Source organism: Cucurbita pepo, chromosome LG05 (genome assembly GCF_002806865.2).
Source record: "Cucurbita pepo subsp. pepo cultivar mu-cu-16 chromosome LG05, ASM280686v2, whole genome shotgun sequence".
NCBI classification, from domain to species: Eukaryota; Viridiplantae; Streptophyta; class Magnoliopsida; order Cucurbitales; family Cucurbitaceae; genus Cucurbita; species Cucurbita pepo.
This window is the reverse complement of record NC_036642.1, coordinates 3,595,294-3,616,199: the sequence shown is the minus strand read 5'-3', so window position 1 is coordinate 3,616,199 and position 20,906 is coordinate 3,595,294. Positions and strand designations below refer to the sequence as shown.

At 37.9% G+C, this 20,906-nt stretch overlaps 3 protein-coding genes and 1 long non-coding RNA gene across 15 annotated transcripts in view; 1 reads left to right on the top strand and 3 right to left on the bottom strand.

The window, feature by feature from the left end:
• Window positions 1–30: 30 nt before the first annotated feature.
• Window positions 31–20,906, bottom strand: part of LOC111795208 (nephrocystin-3-like) — a 29,650-nt gene continuing 8,774 nt past the window's right edge. Inside the window, exons 4-12 of one of the 4 annotated variants that reach the window (XM_023677500.1) lie at window positions 5,136–5,216; window positions 4,284–4,483; window positions 3,915–4,185; window positions 2,942–3,092; window positions 2,388–2,610; window positions 2,229–2,320; window positions 2,012–2,147; window positions 645–976; window positions 31–551 (exon numbers count right to left, since the gene is read on the bottom strand). In XM_023677500.1, the coding sequence (XP_023533268.1) occupies window positions 301–551; window positions 645–976; window positions 2,012–2,147; window positions 2,229–2,320; window positions 2,388–2,610; window positions 2,942–3,092; window positions 3,915–4,185; window positions 4,284–4,483; window positions 5,136–5,216 (1,737 nt within the window). In that variant the 3' untranslated portion in view covers window positions 31–300. Of the gene's footprint in view, window positions 552–644; window positions 977–2,011; window positions 2,148–2,228; window positions 2,321–2,387; window positions 2,611–2,941; window positions 3,093–3,914; window positions 4,186–4,283; window positions 4,512–5,135; window positions 5,255–20,906 lie in introns of those variants that run through there. The other 3 variants (XM_023677501.1, XM_023677503.1, XM_023677502.1) reach the window with 3 other exon arrangements.
• LOC111795213 lies at window positions 6,598–7,239 on the top strand. Its single transcript, XR_002815176.1, has 3 exons — window positions 6,598–6,645; window positions 6,727–6,779; window positions 6,908–7,239. It is a non-coding gene; the product is annotated as an uncharacterized LOC111795213 (long non-coding RNA).
• LOC111795207 (importin subunit beta-1-like) lies at window positions 9,564–13,493 on the bottom strand. Its single transcript, XM_023677499.1, has 3 exons — window positions 13,341–13,493; window positions 10,285–12,708; window positions 9,564–10,167 (listed from the first exon to the last, which is right to left on the bottom strand). The coding sequence occupies exons 2-3, from the start codon at window positions 12,699–12,701 to the stop codon at window positions 9,969–9,971; spliced, it is 2,616 nt and encodes an 871-aa protein (XP_023533267.1). The 5' UTR covers window positions 12,702–12,708; window positions 13,341–13,493; the 3' UTR covers window positions 9,564–9,968.
• Window positions 14,616–18,705, bottom strand: LOC111795211 (acyl-CoA-binding domain-containing protein 2-like). Of its 9 annotated transcripts, none has more exons than XR_002815173.1 (3): window positions 18,164–18,704; window positions 15,917–16,016; window positions 14,616–14,821 (listed from the first exon to the last, which is right to left on the bottom strand). XR_002815173.1 is itself a non-coding variant. In XM_023677507.1 (3 exons), the coding sequence occupies exons 1-3, from the start codon at window positions 18,235–18,237 to the stop codon at window positions 15,451–15,453; spliced, it is 336 nt and encodes a 111-aa protein (XP_023533275.1). In that variant the 5' UTR covers window positions 18,238–18,703; the 3' UTR covers window positions 15,204–15,450. The 9 variants fall into 9 exon arrangements, 2 of the variants coding, with proteins under 2 accessions (XP_023533275.1, XP_023533274.1); XR_002815170.1 differs by lacking the exon at window positions 18,164–18,704 and adding an exon at window positions 17,082–17,621 and having other exon boundaries at window positions 15,751–16,007; XR_002815168.1 differs by lacking the exon at window positions 18,164–18,704 and adding an exon at window positions 17,082–17,616 and having other exon boundaries at window positions 15,917–16,007.

Sequence of the window (20,906 nt, the reverse complement as noted above, 5' to 3'; positions counted from 1 at the left end):
ACTCTTTTTAGGAACTACATAGAATCACAATTCAAAGTAAGCTAGGGATATATCATAACTCTGTTTAGGAACTATATAGAATCACAATTCAAAGCAAGCTCGGGATATATTATAACTCTTTTTAGGAACTACATAGAATCACAATTCAAAGTAAGCTCGGGATATATCATAACTAAATCGATACGACCATCGAAGTATATGCAATCTATGTATATAGTTAACCCAGAAACCTCATCTCTAACTTAAAGAAGGGAAAATATAATCACAAGATTAAGAAAGATGGATGAGTGATGAGTACCGTTAGTATTGCATCTGGTTCTTGAATTTCATTCGAAGCATGGACAGTCGTTTCTGAACTGGAAACTTCTCATCTTTCAATCCTAATTTATCCATGTAGAATACTATTTTCTTGAGGGTGTCAATGACTTCTTTTGCCTCGTACCCGAACGCTTTCTCCTGGATTCTTAGAATTCTCTTGAGCAGCTTCAGTAGCTCGGTTTCGTCCTTTCCGAGCCTGCTCTGAATGGAAACCAGACAATCTAGAGCTTCACCTGCGTGCAGTTCAATAGAAAGAGGAGCTTATGTGAAGATGATCTAAGATCACTATCCATCAAGTAGAAATAGAAGCAATTCTCAGTTCTCACCAACAGGAAGGCAATCTTTTCCGAATGCATTTTCCCGTATTCGCAAGACTTCTAGTGCAAGTTGCTCGGCATCATCGTCTCGTTTTAGATTGTAAAGAGTGACAGCGAGATTCAACATTGGGTTTGTAATTGATTGATCATCTGGTCCCACTGCTTTTACCATAATGTTTAATCCGATTCGCAGTAAACGCTCGGCCTCGGCGTAATTCTTTGACCGTGAATAAGAAGCTGCAAGGTTTACAAGGTGTTTCACTGAGCTGGGATGGTCTTTTCCTTTCGACTTTTCATTGATCAACAAGCTCTCTTCCAGAAGTTCCCTGCCTTCCTTCCGTCTGTAACAATCCATTCCAGGAATTCATGAACACTTGGGTAGTTAGGAATACTATCCGAATAGCAAGAGCATATTAATTATTAGCCAAAGTTAAGAATTAATTATAAATGCAAGAATTGATTTAGGCTTGAGAGAGAGTCCAAGTACCTGAATTACTTGAGAATTATTATCATTTTTTTTTTTACTTTTATCTTCTATTTTGGTTATTTGGGTTGAAATAATTATGTTTGAAGATGTTTCACATCGGTTGGAGAGAGGAACGAATGCCAGTAAGGATGCTGGTACTCGAAAGGGGGTGGATTGTGAGATTTCACATCGGTTGGAGAGAGGAACGAATGCCAGCAAGGATGCTGGTACTCGAAAGGGGGTGGATTGTGAGATTTCACATCGGTTGGAGAGGGGAATAAATCATTCTTTATAATAAGGATGTGAAAACCTCTCCCTAATAGACGTGTTTTAAAAACCTTAAGAGCAATCCCGAATGGGAAAGCCCAAAGAGGGCAACATTTGCTTGTGGTGGGCTTGGACTTGGGCTGTTACAAATGGTATCAGAGTTAGACACCGGACGGTGTGCCAGCAAGGACATTGAGTTCCGAAGGGGGGGNGATGCTGAGTCCCTAATAGGGGTGGATTGTGAAATCTGCAGAGTCCCTAATGGAGATGGATTGTGAGATCTCACATCGATTGGAGAGAGAAACGAGTGCAAGTGAGGACACTGGCCCCGAAGGGGGGTGGATCGTGAGATCCCACATCGATTGAAAAGATGAACGAAGCATTTTTTATAAGGGTGTGGAAACCTCTCCCTAGCAGACGTGTTTTAAAAACCATGAAGAGAAGCCCGAATGGGAAAACCCAAAGAGGACAATATATACTAGTGGTGGGCTGGCGCGGTTACAATTTTTATCTTCTATTTCAGTTATTTGGGTTCAAATAATTATGTTTGAAGACGTTTGAAGACGTTTTCAGAGCCATAAATCTGAGCAATAACATCCGGGCAGAGTAAAAGAAGAAATCCCAATATCAGTAATGACATTACCTTCCTACAGCATGTAGTAGTTCTGCCAAATCAATCCTCATCTTCTCCATCTCGCTGTCATCTAAAGCCATATAATTTGAATCCTCTATAATCTGCAAAGCTCTTCTATATAAGGTAATAGCTTCGTCTGCTTCCCCTGTGGAAAAGCGGGAGAACATTCAGCAAATGAACAATCTTGCTGGTGTTCGAAAGATGACACAAGTATACACAAAATTACCTCTTGCACACTTCGCATTAGCCAGAGAATACATAGCCATTCCAACTTTTCCATCTTTCTCTCCATATAACTTTTTGTATATGTTCATAATCCTATATAGAACCATAAAAGTAAGTGAATAGTTTGAAGCAAAGAGGGAGAGACGGCGAGAGATCGTACCTAGCAAAACAAGTTTCGGCATCCTTGCCTTTTCCTTCTTTGAGCAAAAGGTTGCCCAGACTAAATAAAGGTATAACCAAATCCTCGTCCTCAAAGCCTCTGGTTGATTCCAAAATTGAAATTGCACGATGGTAACACTCTACTGCTTTGGTAGTTCTTCCATTGGTACCAAGAACTTTGGCCATCCCTAAAATTGGAGTGATGAGAAAGCTACTGTCTTGGCCTGCAAAGGACTCATTGTAAGAAGATTTAAATAGGAATATAAAAACTAGTGAAAAACATGATAAAGTCCACCAAAGTTTATTTTTCTTCTTTATGAGATCATCAAGAGAACCTTATTTAAGGTGGTGAGACATTATTAACAATTGGAAGGTTTTGCTTTTGTAGCTTTTAGGCACGGGTACTCTCTACCCGGCCCCAAGGTTGCTTTTGTAGCTATTAAGGAGGCTATAGATGTATTAAATCAGAAAAATAAATTGAAACAGGAGAACTTGAGCAAAATCATTAAAGCATTAGATCGACAATTAAATAAGTGTCCCCAAAATCTTCCGTACCACTTTTCTTCTCTATGATGTCAATAGCCCTTTTGTACGCAGACACTGATTTCTCTAACTTTTTTAAAGTTGAGTACATGCTCCCCATATGCAGAAGCACTGAATCCAGAAAAGGTTCACTGTCCTTCAGACTGTCAACAATGCTGTTCAACTGCATATATGAAAATTAATCAGAAGAAGGAAACAAGAAGAGAATCAAGTTACTCAGGAGAAAATTGAAGGGAGTCCAGAAGATTGACCAGTTGAAACTTTGGCTGTATAAGTATGGAATACTTTTGGAGCGTAAGAATAGTAAACATTAAAAGCTACCTCTTTATTACTCCAAAATCAGCTAAAAAAATGTGAATGCATTGCTAGATGACCATGTGTGCTTGCCTTGAGCAAGAATAAGGCCCAGACATACTCATATAATTTTTGAAACAGAATTAAAATGCCATCAAGTGGAAAGGAATTGCTGAGTCCTATTGTCACAACCCAAGCCCACTGCTAGCAGATATTGTCCTCTTTTGACTTTCCCTATCGAAATTCCCCTCAAGGTTTTTAAAACACGTCTACTAGGGAGAGGTTTCCACACTCTTGTAAAGAATGTTTCGTTCCCCTCTCCAACCAATGTGGGATCTCACAATCCACCCCCTTCGGGGCCCAGTGTCCTCGCTGACAGTCGTTCCTCTCTCCAATCGATGTTGGATCTCACACCTATACATGCGCATGGTCTCTGACCCTGCCTCCTTACCGGCTATCATACAATCAATACAACATGGGCCAAACGACTCAACCAACAAATGCCAGTTTATAGGTACTTGAACTAGAATTTTTACACATGAAAGTCCCCAGAGAGTAACTATGGCTAGATAATAACCTAAACAGAAAAAAATCCCAAGTCATATGAGTATAATCCTTGTTGCACAGAACAGAGGTGCACTGAATTGTTCAAATCAACTATTGTATAGATGGTAAGGGAAAAAGAAATTACTATATCCAGTATAGAAGCAACAAACTTCAAGTCTCCAACAGTTATATACCCCAAAGCCACGATGTCAAGAACAGCAGCTTGTTCAATGCCACTAGCACCTGATTCCATCTGTTCTTTTACAGCTTCATAATTTGCTTGAAGTAGCTCAACAGCATCATTCTTCCTTCCGCTAACAATCAGCATTCTGACTTCGTTGAATAATTCGTCCAACTGACCCTCAAATTCACTCGTGCTGTTCCCATCAGTACGGTAGTGCATGTGACCAGCCCTACTATAAAGCAATCATTCAATATCTTATCTGAAAGACAGACACAACTCTTGACAGCATTTCTCAAAGACAATAATGAAATTACTAAATTTGGTCCTAACCTCTGATACCCATTTGGAACAGTGAAGGCAGAAGCAATATGTTTCCTCTGACTGCCCAAATCAGCTCTACTAGAAGCAGAACCAGTCGACGCAAATCGACAAGAAAAGGCTCTAACAGGTACCGCATAAAGCTTGATATTACATTTCTGTTTTTGGAGGCTAACTGAGGAGCATGTGGTGCCCTTTTGCAACTGCAAGGACTGCATGCAAAGACAGATTTCGCTCATCCTAAGATGTTCAAGAAAAAGAATTAGAATAATTGATCTCCTAAAATTGCTTAGAGCATCTTCATCAACTATTTTACAGTAGCCGAAGCATATACCGACTAAAAAACAAATGTAATCAGCAGAAAAGACAGTAGCAACTCTGTAATCCGAAGTGTTGTCAAATTACACCACAATCAAACTTCGAAACAGTAACATATAATGATATAATAGCTCTTTTTTCTCATTTCCTCAACATCAACAGAGACAGAATTTTACTATTTTGCAGCAAATTCACTCACGATAAATTAGCAGCGAAACCACAAACTTCCTCCACATTACACATCTCAAAAACATAAGAGTCATAAGGAAACATTTGAACTCGCTGCCACCAACCTAGAAATGACATTAAAAGTATAAACTAATGGATATGCAAGCAACAGCATTCCAATTTCAACAAATTCACTAGTAGAATCAAAATACATAACCGATAACTGCATCAACGCTATTCAGAGGTCAGATTTCCCATAATTCAAAAAACAACGAACCAGTTAAAAAAGAAAACCTCAGGAATACGAATTCTGAAAAAGAAGATTAAAGTTTCAAAATGTTCCCTGAGAAACGGATGAAGAAAGGGAAAAGAAAAAACCTGTGGCAGGTGAAAGAAGGAGAAGAGAGAAGAAGGAAAGCCGCCATTGTAGAGAGTTTCGCGGCCAAACAAGCTAGCTTCAACGGTAGCAGACAGATACAGAATACGCGAAGGGAGAGGACGAAGTGAACCGAGTGAACTGATTTGACCCGGCGAGTTACCGGTAACAATTATTTGGGCTTTTCTGTCATTGAGGCCCAAGCCCATCTTAAGTAAAACCTTATTTACTTAAAAAAATATATTTTTTAAAAATTGTTTAAAAATAAATAATAAAAAATAATTATAAAAAATATAGATCCTAAATTTGGTTCAAACCATAATATTCAATCAAATTAATATTATAATAAAATATGTAACGCTATCGATTCGAATAAGTTATGTCGTAACATGAGCCGAAATATGCATAAATTATTTTAAATAACAATGAAAAAATAAAAATAGATTTGACTTCTCGATGTTGATGTGTGCTGGTAGGTTTAATAATCGTTTTTCTTCTCGATGTTGATGTGTGCTGGTAGGTTTAATAATCGTTTTTCTTCTTCTTATGCATAATTATCATCACATGTATTAAAATCGTGTTTTTTTGAACCACAGAGTGGTGAATTACTTTTAAAGTCGTCCATTGGACCCATGATGATTATCTGGAGTACAACAATATAGAGAAGTTAATATTCGTAATGTGAATATTGTCCTCTTTAAGTGGTGGCTTGTTCTCCTCCCCAACCAATGTGGGACATCACAATCCACCCCCTTTGGGGCCAGTGTCCTCGCAGGCACTCTATCCTTCCTCCAATCGATGTAGGATCACCCCCAAATCCACTCCCCTTTGGGGCCCAGCGTCCTTACTGGCACACCGCTTCGTGTCTACCCCCTTCGGGGAAGAGCGAGAAGGCTGGCATATCGTCCGGTGTCTGGCTCTGATACCATTTGTAACGACTCAGGCCCACCGCTAGCAGATATTGTCTTCTTTGAGCTTTTCCTTTCGGGTTTCCCCTCAAGGCTTTAAAATGCGTCTGTTAGGGAAAGATTTTCATACCCTTATAAGTGGTGGTTTGTTCTCCTCCCCAACCAATGTGGGACATCACATACAGTGTAGTTGATCCATCACGGATAGCAAAATCGTATTTTTTTTAATCTTGTGTCCTAAAATAACTTATCTAACCCTAGTAGTCGAATACTCGATATATTTTTGAATAGGTGACCTATTTGAATCAAAACGATCGAGTTTCTTTCTTTAATCCCGAAGAGTTGGAAGACTTGACTTTAAGGGGATTGGGCAAAAGTTAATGCGATTGTGTAGCAATTGAGAGGAAGCACCATGAAAATGGCGTTGTGAATTGCTGTCCCATTTCCTCTTGGAATATACGGATAAGAGCCTAACTCACCTTTTGCTTCCTACAAATTACCTCTCTATCTCTACAGAATTAACAAACCAAAATGGCTTCAAAACTCATCAAATCCTTTCTTCTTCTCCTCCTTTTGGTCTTTGTTGTTGGGTTGTTCTCTTCGGGTAACTTTTTACTTCTGTTTTGGTCTTTCATTCGAGTTGGTTGTGTCGGTGATGATGCTAACGATTTCTTTTTTCGTTTAGGAATGGTCGATCCACTCATGAACGTCAAGATTGCAAACAACTCTATCTTCAAGGTATTGCTAAGTATTACTGTATGCATGCGACTTTTATGATGACTCTATCTTCGAGGATGTCGTATATGAACTGTTCCTTCCAAACTAACTAAATGATTTGGTTTCTTTTCTTCCTCAAATTTGGAAAGGTTTCTAGCTTCCAAATGAAGGCGAGAAAACTGGCACTTGACGTTGATTATGATGACCCTAGAGCCAATAACCGGCATGACCGCAAGAAGCCCGGCAATGGAAAGCCTTGACATAGCCTCACCTAGGCTTATGAGCTCAATAATAACAATATCTTTTAGCTTTACTTTAGTTCAACACGTCTAATGAAAATACTTTAAGTAATTAAGTTATGTTTAGAATAACAAGTTTCCGTCATTACTAATATATTTGTTATGGAACGAGAATGTATATTAGCTTTATCAAATGGGATAGACCTTTTGTAATAAAGCCTAAATCAATGGATACAGTCATCTATCTAATGCTTGTGGCCTCACTGGGGGGAAGTTTGAGCATTTTTTGAATGTGAAATATGAATGATGAGCCAGAGTTTATGTCAGAAGAAGGCTTCATGGTTGCATGATTGAAACTTGTTGATGAGCCAATAAGACAGATAAAAAATGGAACTAGAGGGATAAAGTGATCAAGACAGATAAGAACAGATTAAGAGAGATCAAAGCAAAGAAATTATGAGTATTATAAAATACATCAAAACCAGAGTCTATGATCATCTGAACGCCATCTAAAGTTGATTAAAGAATTGCTTACAGATAAAGGGGTCCCAATCGGTACAATGTGGCAGAATTTTCCACCAAAAACAAAAAGAAAAAAAAAATGGCTCAGGAACCTGCTTAAGACATCACGACTGAAATGCGCGACGAGTCGAAACCAAAAAAGAAAAGGACCAATGATGCACATTTCAAAAAGTCGGGTCAATCAAGTGTTATGCATTCAAGCAACGATACAAAAGAACGAAATGAGAACAAAATGAAGTGAGAGATCGAGGGACAAAAAGTAAATTACAGATTCAACAGATCAGTATGTGTACATCCAATCATAGTCGAGTATAAGCTGTTGGCTTCCTTCTGGAAACTAAGAATCATAAAGTAGAAAGGAAAAGATCCAGAACCACTAAAGAAAATTGACTTCATTACATGATGATTCTCATGTTGATCTTGGGTATCAAAACTAAAGATAAATTACGTAAGTTTCTATTGTTCTTGCATGCCAGGCCAGAGAGAATAGTACTAGAAGAGATTTGTTTTATGAAGATCCGATTCTTACTATATCTTCTAAAGAATGAAAATGTGCCTAAAATGACATAATTTAATGATCATAATGGCCATGAACAGAGACACTATGAAAAAGATGAAAATAAGTCAACTAGTCAGTGGAAGAAACGAATAATATAAACAACCAAGTACCTAACAATGTAATGGCTTGTTTTAGAAGTAAACTTCAGGAGTGAGAGGAGAGGAAATGTTGAAAATGCATCCAAATTAAGCCATGGTAACAGAACTTGACAAGGAATATAATCTTTGGCACCCTCAAATTTCCAATCATCAAAACTTTCCTTGTACAAATAATATATACAGGTCCATAAAAAACTCAACTTTCGACCGGGTAGGCGAGCAGAAGTCCCACACAACCCAAAAACTGAATCCAAAAACGCAAACATCACAACTTTTGTGATGTTTCTAATACATATCATCATTGCCAAAATAATAACAAGATATCGGATGGAAAAAGGAACAAATAAAGAAAAAGCAGACTCGGACGACTGTACTTCAAAAATGACCTGAGGGATGTAACGATTTCGTGAAATTCACCGTATTGATCATCATGTATGTGGAGCTACAAAACGCGACCAAATGAAATGCAAATATAGGATATGATGATGACCCTTCATGGTGCTATGCAACTGAACCAAACGAGGTGTAATTTATAGGAGGATTTCACAGGAAAGACCAGAATACACCCAGACCATGAAAACTCACAAGACTGATGCAGAAAAAATAAACAAAAGGGTAAAAACNCTAGTCAGTGGAAGAAACGAATAATATAAACAACCAAGTACCTAACAATGTAATGGCTTGTTTTAGAAGTAAACTTCAGGAGTGAGAGGAGAGGAAATGTTGAAAATGCATCCAAATTAAGCCATGGTAACAGAACTTGACAAGGAATATAATCTTTGGCACCCTCAAATTTCCAATCATCAAAACTTTCCTTGTACAAATAATATATACAGGTCCATAAAAAACTCAACTTTCGACCGGGTAGGCGAGCAGAAGTCCCACACAACCCAAAAACTGAATCCAAAAACGCAAACATCACAACTTTTGTGATGTTTCTAATACATATCATCATTGCCAAAATAATAACAAGATATCGGATGGAAAAAGGAACAAATAAAGAAAAAGCAGACTCGGACGACTGTACTTCAAAAATGACCTGAGGGATGTAACGATTTCGTGAAATTCACCGTATTGATCATCATGTATGTGGAGCTACAAAACGCGACCAAATGAAATGCAAATATAGGATATGATGATGACCCTTCATGGTGCTATGCAACTGAACCAAACGAGGTGTAATTTATAGGAGGATTTCACAGGAAAGACCAGAATACACCCAGACCATGAAAACTCACAAGACTGATGCAGAAAAAATAAACAAAAGGGTAAAAACTCCTTATAACTAGAATCGCTAGAGTAGAAGTTCAGAGAAAAATGCTCGAGAGTGTCTAAGCCGGGGCAGAACAAGTGAGTGAACACACAACTCCTTGTACTCGANGGGTCTAAGCAGGGGCAGAACAAGTGAGTGAACACACAACTCCTTGTACTCGATCCATTTCCACAACCCAAAACCATACCCCACTAGGTTGGACACTATCTCAAGTCAGAGATACAATTTGAATCAACCACGCCATATGAACTGGGGGAGCTAATGGCGCGCACCCTCCTCCTACTTCTACCATGACATACTAGAACCCGACTTGATGCTGCTAATGCATGAGTTAGCAATGCTTTCATGATGATGCAAGAGTTAGTAGTGACAACTAGAAGTGAACAGCTTCCTGTTGCCCTGTGAGTGAAGACTTGTAAGATGCAATCCGGACCCCAACTCAACACACCCACCCATATGCATGCAAGGACTTCAAATGTGACAAAAACAAGAAAAAAGAATTTGCCAACCAGCAGAAGGCTAAATTGAAATGGCACGGCTGATGGCCAACTTTGCCCATTCAGCAGATTCTTTAATCAAATGGTCATCGGAGGACAAGCATTCACTTAAAAAGTCTTTGCTCGAGACAGATTGCTGAATCAAAGTACCAGCGTTGCTCCCCAGTGTGTCCGCTAGATCTCCAAGGACGCCAATGGCAGTTTTCATAACAACTTCATCCCTGCAGGAAAAACAAGTATGAAAACATCAAACAAACAATTCCACTTTATGGAAACACATATTCACACACAGGGGGAGAAAGAGAGAGAGAGAGAGAGAGAGCTCAGAAAGAACTTACATGTCTTTTCTGATGTAAATGCTATCCAAGAATTGAAGTATATGAGGTGCGTAAGGGACCAAAAGCTGAGTTTTTGGAGAGCTCTTGAAACCTTGGAAGATCCCTGAATATGCTTCCAAAATCCCATTTCTCAAAGAATTTGTATACTCGGTCATTTCATCATCAATACCTGCGGTGTGTGCAGATAACTCTGCTGCCCTTTGAAGCATGGGCATGGCATACATCAAGTACTTCTCAAAGTTCTCCCCTATAGCAAGTGCTATATCACCAAAGCAAGAGAAAATAGGGGGCTTAACGGAACGATGCAATTGATCACTGGATAAATTCTTGAGCAGCTGAGTCATAATTCCATCACAGTACGGCAAAATCTTATCCTCCAACGCCCTGCATATGTCCCCTACCACACCTACAGTGACGGCACAAACTTGGTACTCCTCAAAATTCTGGAGTCCCATTTCTAAATATTTATAGAACTCGGTCATGTATTTCCCAAAATCTGGGCCAGTTGAATAGGCAAGGGCTCCAATCGCCAGCATTGCTTCCTCATGTACAGTGGCATTTCTGCAAGCAAATACCCTTAGGAAAAGTCCCATTATTTGGTCCGCATACTGCATAAAGGCATACTTATGAGGCTCTGATGATCCTAGCTTCTGAATAAGAACTTGTAAGCACCCACAAAGCAGGCCTTGTAGTTCCCCCTGTCTCTCCCTTTCATCAGATGAAAGTTTTTGCCCCTCAAGAGTATTGTGCAGTTCCATCATAATTACAGGAACCAGTTGCAACACCATTGGAGCTGTTTCATCAGTTTGGCACCGCACAACTTCATTCAATGTTTCATATGCAGCGGTCCTCAAACGTGATTCCCCAGCATCTTCTCTGTGAGTAACAGCCAAAAGGGACTGAACAATTTCTTGGAAAAATGGAGTTAGAGGAGATGCCGGCCCAACATCTTCATAACCTTGAGCAAGAAAATAGAGGGCACCACAGGCTTTCTCTGCGACATTTGGCACATCCTTCATGCTCTGAAGCAAAACTGTAATGATCTGTTGGCAGTTTGCCTGATGAATAATGGGGGTATCTATATTTGAGCCATGAAGGAATTCAAATATCCGTCCAAGGGTCCATGCTGTCGTATCTTTCACATGGTTATTTGGATCTTGAGTCAAGGCAGTCAGCATGAACGATAAGGCCACATTAACAATGGGCATTAATTTTTCTGGAGCAGGCCCCTCCAAAATTGAACCAAAAGCATAAGTGGCTGCCTCCCTCTGCCTCCAATCTGATTTTGTTATGTTCTCTTCAATGAATGGCATCACAAGCGGAACAATATCATCTCCCACCGTCCGTGCAACTAGCCCAAGACATGTTCCCCCAGCCATGGCAATGTTCCAAGCCCCTTCATCTTGATCCTGATCCTCTTCTTGCTTAAGAAGTGTCTCAAGTAACACAGGCACAAGCGCAGGTAGTGCCTGCTTGATAAAATAAAAGCACGGTGTATCAGAATTCCCAGTAAAATCATCCCCATACTCTTCCAAGATATCTATCTCCTCATCACAAATAGAACTCCAGAATTCAATGGCCTGAAGAGCAACAGGTTCTTCATCTTCCCTAACAGCCTTTGCGGTAATGCCAAAAATATCCTGGATGTAGCGAGCTAACTTGTCGTAGTATGTTGATGCAATTGAAACTAAACATTCGAAAGCTGCCTGGCGTATTTTCACTTCAGGACATAGTGTGGCCTCACAAACAACTCTCATGATATAATCACGCTCCATATCATTGCTAAAGTTTGCTTGAGCAAACCCAAGGGCATTGTACAGTGACCGAGTAGCAGCAAGTCGAACATCATTGTTTCCTTCAGATTCATTCATTCCCTGGACAACAGCAGTCAATATCTTATTCACTTGATCTTGATCTATCACGTCTGGAGAAACTTCCTCACATAAATAACCAAGAGTCTCCAAGGTCGCTTGCTTGACATGTGATGATTGTTGATGAACATTCAACAATAGTGAACCTATCAATTCAGACCATTGCTTATGAGGCAACTCAATGCCTGCAATCTTCGCAATGACTTGAGAAGATGTGGACCTAGCATCAGCTATTGCTGAAGACAGCGTATTCAACAAGCAAGTCTTTATCTGGGTCTTCACATTGCTGTCCAGGGATAACCATCTCTGAATAAGCTCAAATTTTCTATGTTGTTCCTTGGCATCCAATGCATTCTTAAGTATCAGACCTGCTAATTTACGACCGTCGACTGGCTTTTCCTCATTTCCTAATTCACCAGAGAGAGACAGCAAGAAAATAGGAAGGTTTTGCTCCTGGAATTGCCTTAAACTGTCTTCTGCCTGCTTCCTCACAGCTGCATCTATTGACTGTGCATTCAGAAGAACCTGCGTAACCTCCAATGCCATATTTCACCTGAAAGACAGAAATAATTTGTCTATAAATTGTTAATTGAGACAATTAGTACTTGCACCACAGCTTAAATTTCACAAATCCATTTAGTACACAAATAATCAGCAAATCCTAAAAGCTCATTAAGAAATCTTAAAAGAAAAGACAAAAACCAAATATATCAATCAATCACAAAACTCAAATACAAAGAACCTAAACCCAGATCTCAAATCTCAACAGCGCAACCAAACAATCACAAAACTAATTGAACTGCAGGTGATCTATGGAGAATCCGGCCGTTAAAGTTAAATTAACCCACCGTGTACGCCGATATTAAAGCGCTTCCAGTTCAAACCACAACAAATAAAAACGATAACAAAATTTCACAGGATCGAAATGAGCTGAATGTAATGACACAGACCACTGCAACAAACTCGTCACACTTGAAAATAAAAAACAAAAACACTGATACTCCCAAGGCAATAGGAAATACATCGAGAACTGAATCCAATTTAAGATACAAAACAGAAAAGGCATAAATCGGGAGAAATTGAATAGAAAATGCACAGATCAAAAAGGCAGAAAATCAGTAAGCAAAATGAAACCCAATGACCAAAAACACAAGGGGGTTTTGAAGGTAGAAGAGAAATCAATACCTGGAATGGGAGAATTGAAGGAATTGCAAGAAAGAAGAAGACTGTGGAAGAGCGAAAAGACGGCAGTTGGAGGAACCCTAGAGGAAGAGGAAGGGAATGGGCGAGAGGAAGAAGAAGGAGAAGAAACTGGAAGAGCGCAAAGGCTGGACTTGAAATGCTAAAAACTAAATTTATTTTTTATTTTATTTTATTTTTCGCTCCAATGTAATAATTTACGAGTGAATTTCGGATGCATTTGGTTTCATTTCGGATGCATTTGGTTTCATTTCGGATGCATTTTAGGTCTGACTTGTCAAACCAATAAAATAACAACGTTATTGTTGCCTTGCTAGACCAGACGAAAACAAATTATTTTTTTATTATTTTTTAACAAAAAAAAGTACTAAACAAATCTTTGACAAAAAAGCCCTACGGTAAAATAAGTGAAATGTCCTTTTTTTTTTTTTACCCTTGAGAAATAAAATTATACTTTTTAACGGTTCTAAAAAAATAAAATTTTGTGTAATAAGTTTTTGATATTCAGTAACCACAGTAAAAAAAATATTTATCTATCCATTCATGAAGTAGATCAACCGTCCCCCTATATGAAAATAATTATACATCATTTTCATACCGATGACTCTAATTCTCTTTCTCTGAAAATATAGAAGGGATTTTGTGCGCCAATTTCCGCCATTGTTCGCCAATCCGCCAATATCCGCCAATCCCTTTAGTATGTAGAGGCGTTTTATTTTGAAAGTCTAAATTGTTTAATCTCACATTGAGAAATGATGATTATCTGTCTAAAACTTAATATCACGAGTTATCTTAGCAACATAATATAGTAGGAAAAGACGATTGTTCCTTGAAATTAGTCGAGGTGTCCACGAATTAGCCCACAAATTAGCCAAGTCGGGTCACTCACTCAGAGATTAGAGATATCAAGAAAAAAAAAAGATTTTGAACGTACGATCCCGAGTCGTAATTAGTGCTTCTCAATTCATAGTACATGAGGCATAATAACTTTAGGCCCACATAGAAGTTGAATGCTCTTTATTTGAACCATTTTTAAGGCTTTTAACGCAAATACAATGAACAACCCTTCCAAGTTCCTACCAAAATAAATTTGAGAAAAAATAAATTCAAACTTTGCACCAATTTAAATCTTAAATTATTCATTATATCAACTTAAAATCTAAAATAAGTTTGTTCGTCCCGAACTCTAAACAGCAATAAAAATTATCATATAGTTCTCTCGAAATAAATAATAAAAGTAAATAGAGAGAGACAAGAACGAAAAAAAGAACATTTGTAGAATTATGCATTAACAATTCTTAACTAAACTATCAAGAGATTGTCTCGGAGTTCTATTTAAGACCTGCAATTATCAAGTTAAGTCAAGTCATGCAACTATTACCGAGGCAGGTAGTACAAGCTTTCCTAAAACCTCACCCGAGATAGAGAAATCGACATCAAAATGGAGATCATAGGCATCTATGTACCTGGAAAAGGAGTGTTGCATAAGAGTTAGCAAAATAACACCAATCCCCAACAAAATCCAAAAGCTCTCCTTATCACAACCAATAGAAATCCAAAACTCAATGGTTGCAAGTCCAAAAGCTAGTGCTTCATTAGTTGTATCCAGCACATTGAATCATTTGAGATGAAACACTACGAAAAAGTAGTCATTATTTGAGATGTCCTCATTGGACTATTCCTTACGGACTTCCTCTCTCAAGGTTTTAAAACGTGTCGACTAAAAAGAGGTTTCTACACGTTTACAAAGAATGTTTTGTTCTCCTTTCCAACCAAAGTGGGATCTCACAATCCACCTTGGTCCAACGTCCTCGCTGGTACACTACTCGGTGTCTAGATCAGATACCATACCGAGACAATTGTGATCTAATTACAACAATGATGGCATACATAAAGTCAAGGCACCATTTTCCACTTCATAGCATTCATTTCCTAAATAACAATATTAACAATGAGATAGATACTATTGCAGCCTTCAGCATTTGATATGAAACAGGTAAACTTCATAAGTACTCTGAAACTATCTATAATGAAGCTGTTGGGAGGGGCCATGCATTGGAGTATTTACATTCAAAAGGGACGTGAGAAATAATCTCTACTTTCCCACTAAGACCATGAAAGGCCAGTTAAACTCGCAAAGATCACAAGGCCACTTTCCATCATTGTCTTTTTCATTAATGCTGGCATTGTTCTTGACAAGATATTCAGCGATCGCTACTCTATCACAAACAATGGCATAATGCAATGGAGTTTGGCCATCAACTTCCTATGTCAGAGGGTGCACAAAATTTCATTCACAGAGGAAGCAAAGGATAGATCCAATAGAACACAACAACAAATGCACAATTTTTCTTTTCAAAAGATAAATAAAATTTGCAGATCTTTGAAATTTTACCTTAATTAAGATATAATCATTTCTGTCTAATACTATTAGTCCACGCTCAATAAGAAACGTGGCACGGGCAAGAGCTACCACCGAGTAAAGACTTGGGCTCGGGTTGGTATGAAAACCCCGCAGATGATCTTGATCAGTAAATAGAATATAAATGTGTTCTAGGTACCTTTACATCTATATCAGCATTCCTGCTAACAAGCAGCTCCACAACATTAGAATGCCCCCACGATCCAATGCCCAATGCACTGTGGTCCTTCCTTCACTGTCTGCAACCATTCAAAACAATTGTTTAGGAAAGATATTACTCAACATCGTCCTTGGAATGAAAAAAAGTTACAACAAGGACAAGAGCCAAGAAGTTACAACAAGCTTTAATCACATATACTCAAGCTATGGTGGGCTCGTCAAAAGAAATTCTATAAGATGTTGGAACCTTCTTTACATGTTGTGCAAAGGAACTTCAAAACAGAGATCCATTAATGAACTCATAGTTGAATTTATGGAACTTGTCCAACGGTGATACTCAAACTTACATGGTGCAATTCCACTTCTTTTGTCTTTGCATGTTAATAAACACATTTTAGAATTGAAAAAAATCGAGTTTTTATTTTAGCTTGATTGAGAGCTAAGTTTTTAACTTGCAAATTCTTGCATTTAGAACTTGCATGCTAGAGTTATTCGAGTGGTATTGATCAAATTTCTTGTGGAGTGATTCGAATCACGAGTTTAGAAACAAGTTTTCTTTACTCTTGATCTTTATCATCAAGGTAATCCGTTTCATAACTTTCCCGGATAGATTCCATATCAAAAGTGGTTGTATAATCCAATATTTGGCATTGTCCTTTAGAAACCAGACAGATAAAGCACCTCTTCACATAGTTATAAAGACATCTATTCTCATTTGAGGCCAGTAAAATCAATTAGATATAAGTTCAAAGGTCTTATCTTCGCCAAAATGCCCTGCTAGACCTTCTCCACGTAGTTCCCAAATAAGGGCTTCTCTTAACGAAGTAGAATACATAAGAAAATCATGAATAGGTGCATTTCCCGCACACTGACCTTCATTTTTTGGATAGAGTTCTTGATTAACAATAACTTTTTTGTCAATGTTCGAGGAGAGATAGTTTTGTGAAGTCGAAGCTTCAAATCCAGTTAGAACTGAGATATCAACGATTAGTCCTTTAGTATCTTTACTTCTACCATTAACATTCCCATATTTGGTCATCACAGACATTCAAAGCAACTTCTAAAGAGAACAAAAAACGCAAACAAACAAACGAGAAGAAAACAGGGCACGTAAAGATGGTGAAGTAAACAGATTAAGTTCTCACCCCACTTGCACTAACCAACCAAGATGGATATCACTCGGTAACGACATCAATGTAATTTTGCAACCGTACTTCATTGGAGACCTTGGGAGAAAGCAGATGCAGCCACAAATGCAGTTGCGGCGCTGTAGAGCTCATCGAATTCGGTGCTCTCCACCCCTTCCCAATCATCATCATCGGAATCCCTCCCACCAATACCGCCATTCCTCACACTACCATGTTCGTGCGCCAATCCGAAATCTCCCGAACCCGACCGGAAAACAGCCAGGTCGCTTTCGATTACCTTGATGCCGAAGCTCCTCCGGCGGATTCCTGAATGGAAATAGCGGTAGTACGAGACGTAGAGAGGTTGTCTTCTTTAAAAGAGACAACTACAGAGATCAACTTGACAACTCCGCCATGGCGGTTTGGAGAAGCTCTGCCACTCCGCCATGGCGAGGCGATTGAATCTGAAAGGGAATTGAATGAGCAGAGATAAGGGGGAGACCTTGGAGATGGAAGATTGAAGAAAGGTAAAACCTGACGCGAGAGAGAGCGCGCGAAAGATGAAACTCACGGTCTATTGAAAGCGGCGGTATAACACGTGGCATGATCTTGCTCGTCAAACATCCATTAGCTAGCACATACTGTGTAATGCGAAGCAGCTGATTTCTTGGCCACTAAGACCACACCACAACTATCTCCTCTTACAATACTCGAGATTAAATTCTTAAAATAAACTAAAGAAAAAAAAAAGTAAGTAACAATTTCGTTTCTAAACTTTAGTATTCAATAAATTAAATTAAACTTTTATCTATTTAATTTCTACTGTAAAAAGTCTTATCAAAAGTGTTAATTATTTTAAATTTATAGAACATTCCATCAGCATATAAGAAATATAATTCAAATTCATTATAATTTTAAAAATAACTTTTAATTTAATTACTAAATTATATGAATATTAAAGGACAAAATTTTTTTAATGAATAATTATATCACACGATAATCAGGGGAAAATAATGAATTATGCTGTGTTTTTAACTTTATTTATATTCTTGCTATGCAAAATGAGCTTTTAAAATATCATTAGCTTTTTTTTTNCTCACCCCACTTGCACTAACCAACCAAGATGGATATCACTCGGTAACGACATCAATGTAATTTTGCAACCGTACTTCATTGGAGACCTTGGGAGAAAGCAGATGCAGCCACAAATGCAGTTGCGGCGCTGTAGAGCTCATCGAATTCGGTGCTCTCCACCCCTTCCCAATCATCATCATCGGAATCCCTCCCACCAATACCGCCATTCCTCACACTACCATGTTCGTGCGCCAATCCGAAATCTCCCGAACCCGACCGGAAAACAGCCAGGTCGCTTTCGATTACCTTGATGCCGAAGCTCCTCCGGCGGATTCCTGAATGGAAATAGCGGTAGTACGAGACGTAGAGAGGTTGTCTTCTTTAAAAGAGACAACTACAGAGATCAACTTGACAACTCCGCCATGGCGGTTTGGAGAAGCTCTGCCACTCCGCCATGGCGAGGCGATTGAATCTGAAAGGGAATTGAATGAGCAGAGATAAGGGGGAGACCTTGGAGATGGAAGATTGAAGAAAGGTAAAACCTGACGCGAGAGAGAGCGCGCGAAAGATGAAACTCACGGTCTATTGAAAGCGGCGGTATAACACGTGGCATGATCTTGCTCGTCAAACATCCATTAGCTAGCACATACTGTGTAATGCGAAGCAGCTGATTTCTTGGCCACTAAGACCACACCACAACTATCTCCTCTTACAATACTCGAGATTAAATTCTTAAAATAAACTAAAGAAAAAAAAAAGTAAGTAACAATTTCGTTTCTAAACTTTAGTATTCAATAAATTAAATTAAACTTTTATCTATTTAATTTCTACTGTAAAAAGTCTTATCAAAAGTGTTAATTATTTTAAATTTATAGAACATTCCATCAGCATATAAGAAATATAATTCAAATTCATTATAATTTTAAAAATAACTTTTAATTTAATTACTAAATTATATGAATATTAAAGGACAAAATTTTTTTAATGAATAATTATATCACACGATAATCAGGGGAAAATAATGAATTATGCTGTGTTTTTAACTTTATTTATATTCTTGCTATGCAAAATGAGCTTTTAAAATATCATTAGCTTTTTTTTTCTTTTTTTTTTTTAATTCTCTATGATCCGTAATGGCGCACTACAAAGAATTCGTTATCAACGTATTAATATTATATTTATAACAAAAATATATTAATATTCATATCAGATTTGAGCAGTGCCCAAGTGAGCAAATTGGTCCGTTGCTAAAAAACAATTCAAAAATTTTCAAATGTCAACCACGTAGAATCCAAATTTTTAGGCCAACGAAAACTCAAAGTTGATACCATAATAAATCCGCTTAGCATTCGAACATCAAAACTATAAGCTCAGACCTTAAATTTTCACAATTACATCGAACGAGTCCCAGAAGGAAGCTATTCTACAAGTGCCTAAATGAAATGACGTTAGTTCAAGAATGAGCGGTCAAAAGGGTTTTACCTCTAACGTGCGAAGGAAGCCTTCCTCAGTCACTTCATCCGAATGCAATAGTGAAAATGTGCACAATAGGCACATCATTATCATCGTCTTCATTCAAACATAGAAGAGCCTGCANCTATTTAATTTCTACTGTAAAAAGTCTTATCAAAAGTGTTAATTATTTTAAATTTATAGAACATTCCATCAGCATATAAGAAATATAATTCAAATTCATTATAATTTTAAAAATAACTTTTAATTTAATTACTAAATTATATGAATATTAAAGGACAAAATTTTTTTAATGAATAATTATATCACACGATAATCAGGGGAAAATAATGAATTATGCTGTGTTTTTAACTTTATTTATATTCTTGCTATGCAAAATGAGCTTTTAAAATATCATTAGCTTTTTTTTTCTTTTTTTTTTTTAATTCTCTATGATCCGTAATGGCGCACTACAAAGAATTCGTTATCAACGTATTAATATTATATTTATAACAAAAATATATTAATATTCATATCAGATTTGAGCAGTGCCCAAGTGAGCAAATTGGTCCGTTGCTAAAAAACAATTCAAAAATTTTCAAATGTCAACCACGTAGAATCCAAATTTTTAGGCCAACGAAAACTCAAAATTGATACCATAAAAAATCCGCTTAGCATTCGAACATCAAAACTATAAGCTTAGACCTTAAATTTTCATAATTACATCGAACGAGTCCCAGAAGGAAGCTATTCTACAAGTGCCTAAATGAAATGACGTTAGTTCAAGAATGAGCGGTCAAAAGGGTTTTACCTCTAACGTGCGAAGGAAGCCTTCCTCGGTCACTTCATCCGAATGCAATAGTGAAAATGTGCACAATAGGCACATCATTATCATCGTCTTCATTCAAACATAGAAGAGCCTGCAAACATTTTGAGTTCAAATATGCAGAACAAACCAAGGCAACATTTATTCACAAACAGACCTTCGAAGTAAAGAAAAGGAGGTATAAACAAGCCAACCGAACTGGAAGAACACGGGCGTTTCAGCCTTTCACCCATCACAATTCTGTGATGTTTCTGTAAAGCTTTACATATCATGCAGAGAACACAGCTACATAAGGAAGCTAACCAAAAAGAATGAACGAACGTACATGAATGATGCCCTTAACGGTATATTGGTATGAAGGTGTGTCTGTCCTCAAAGGTTTACAATATGAAGTGGAGAGAAAGAGATGAATACAACCGGACCATGAAATTCATAAGACTGATGCAGAAAAAATTAAACAAAAATATGAATGGATAAAGTCCTTAAATAGA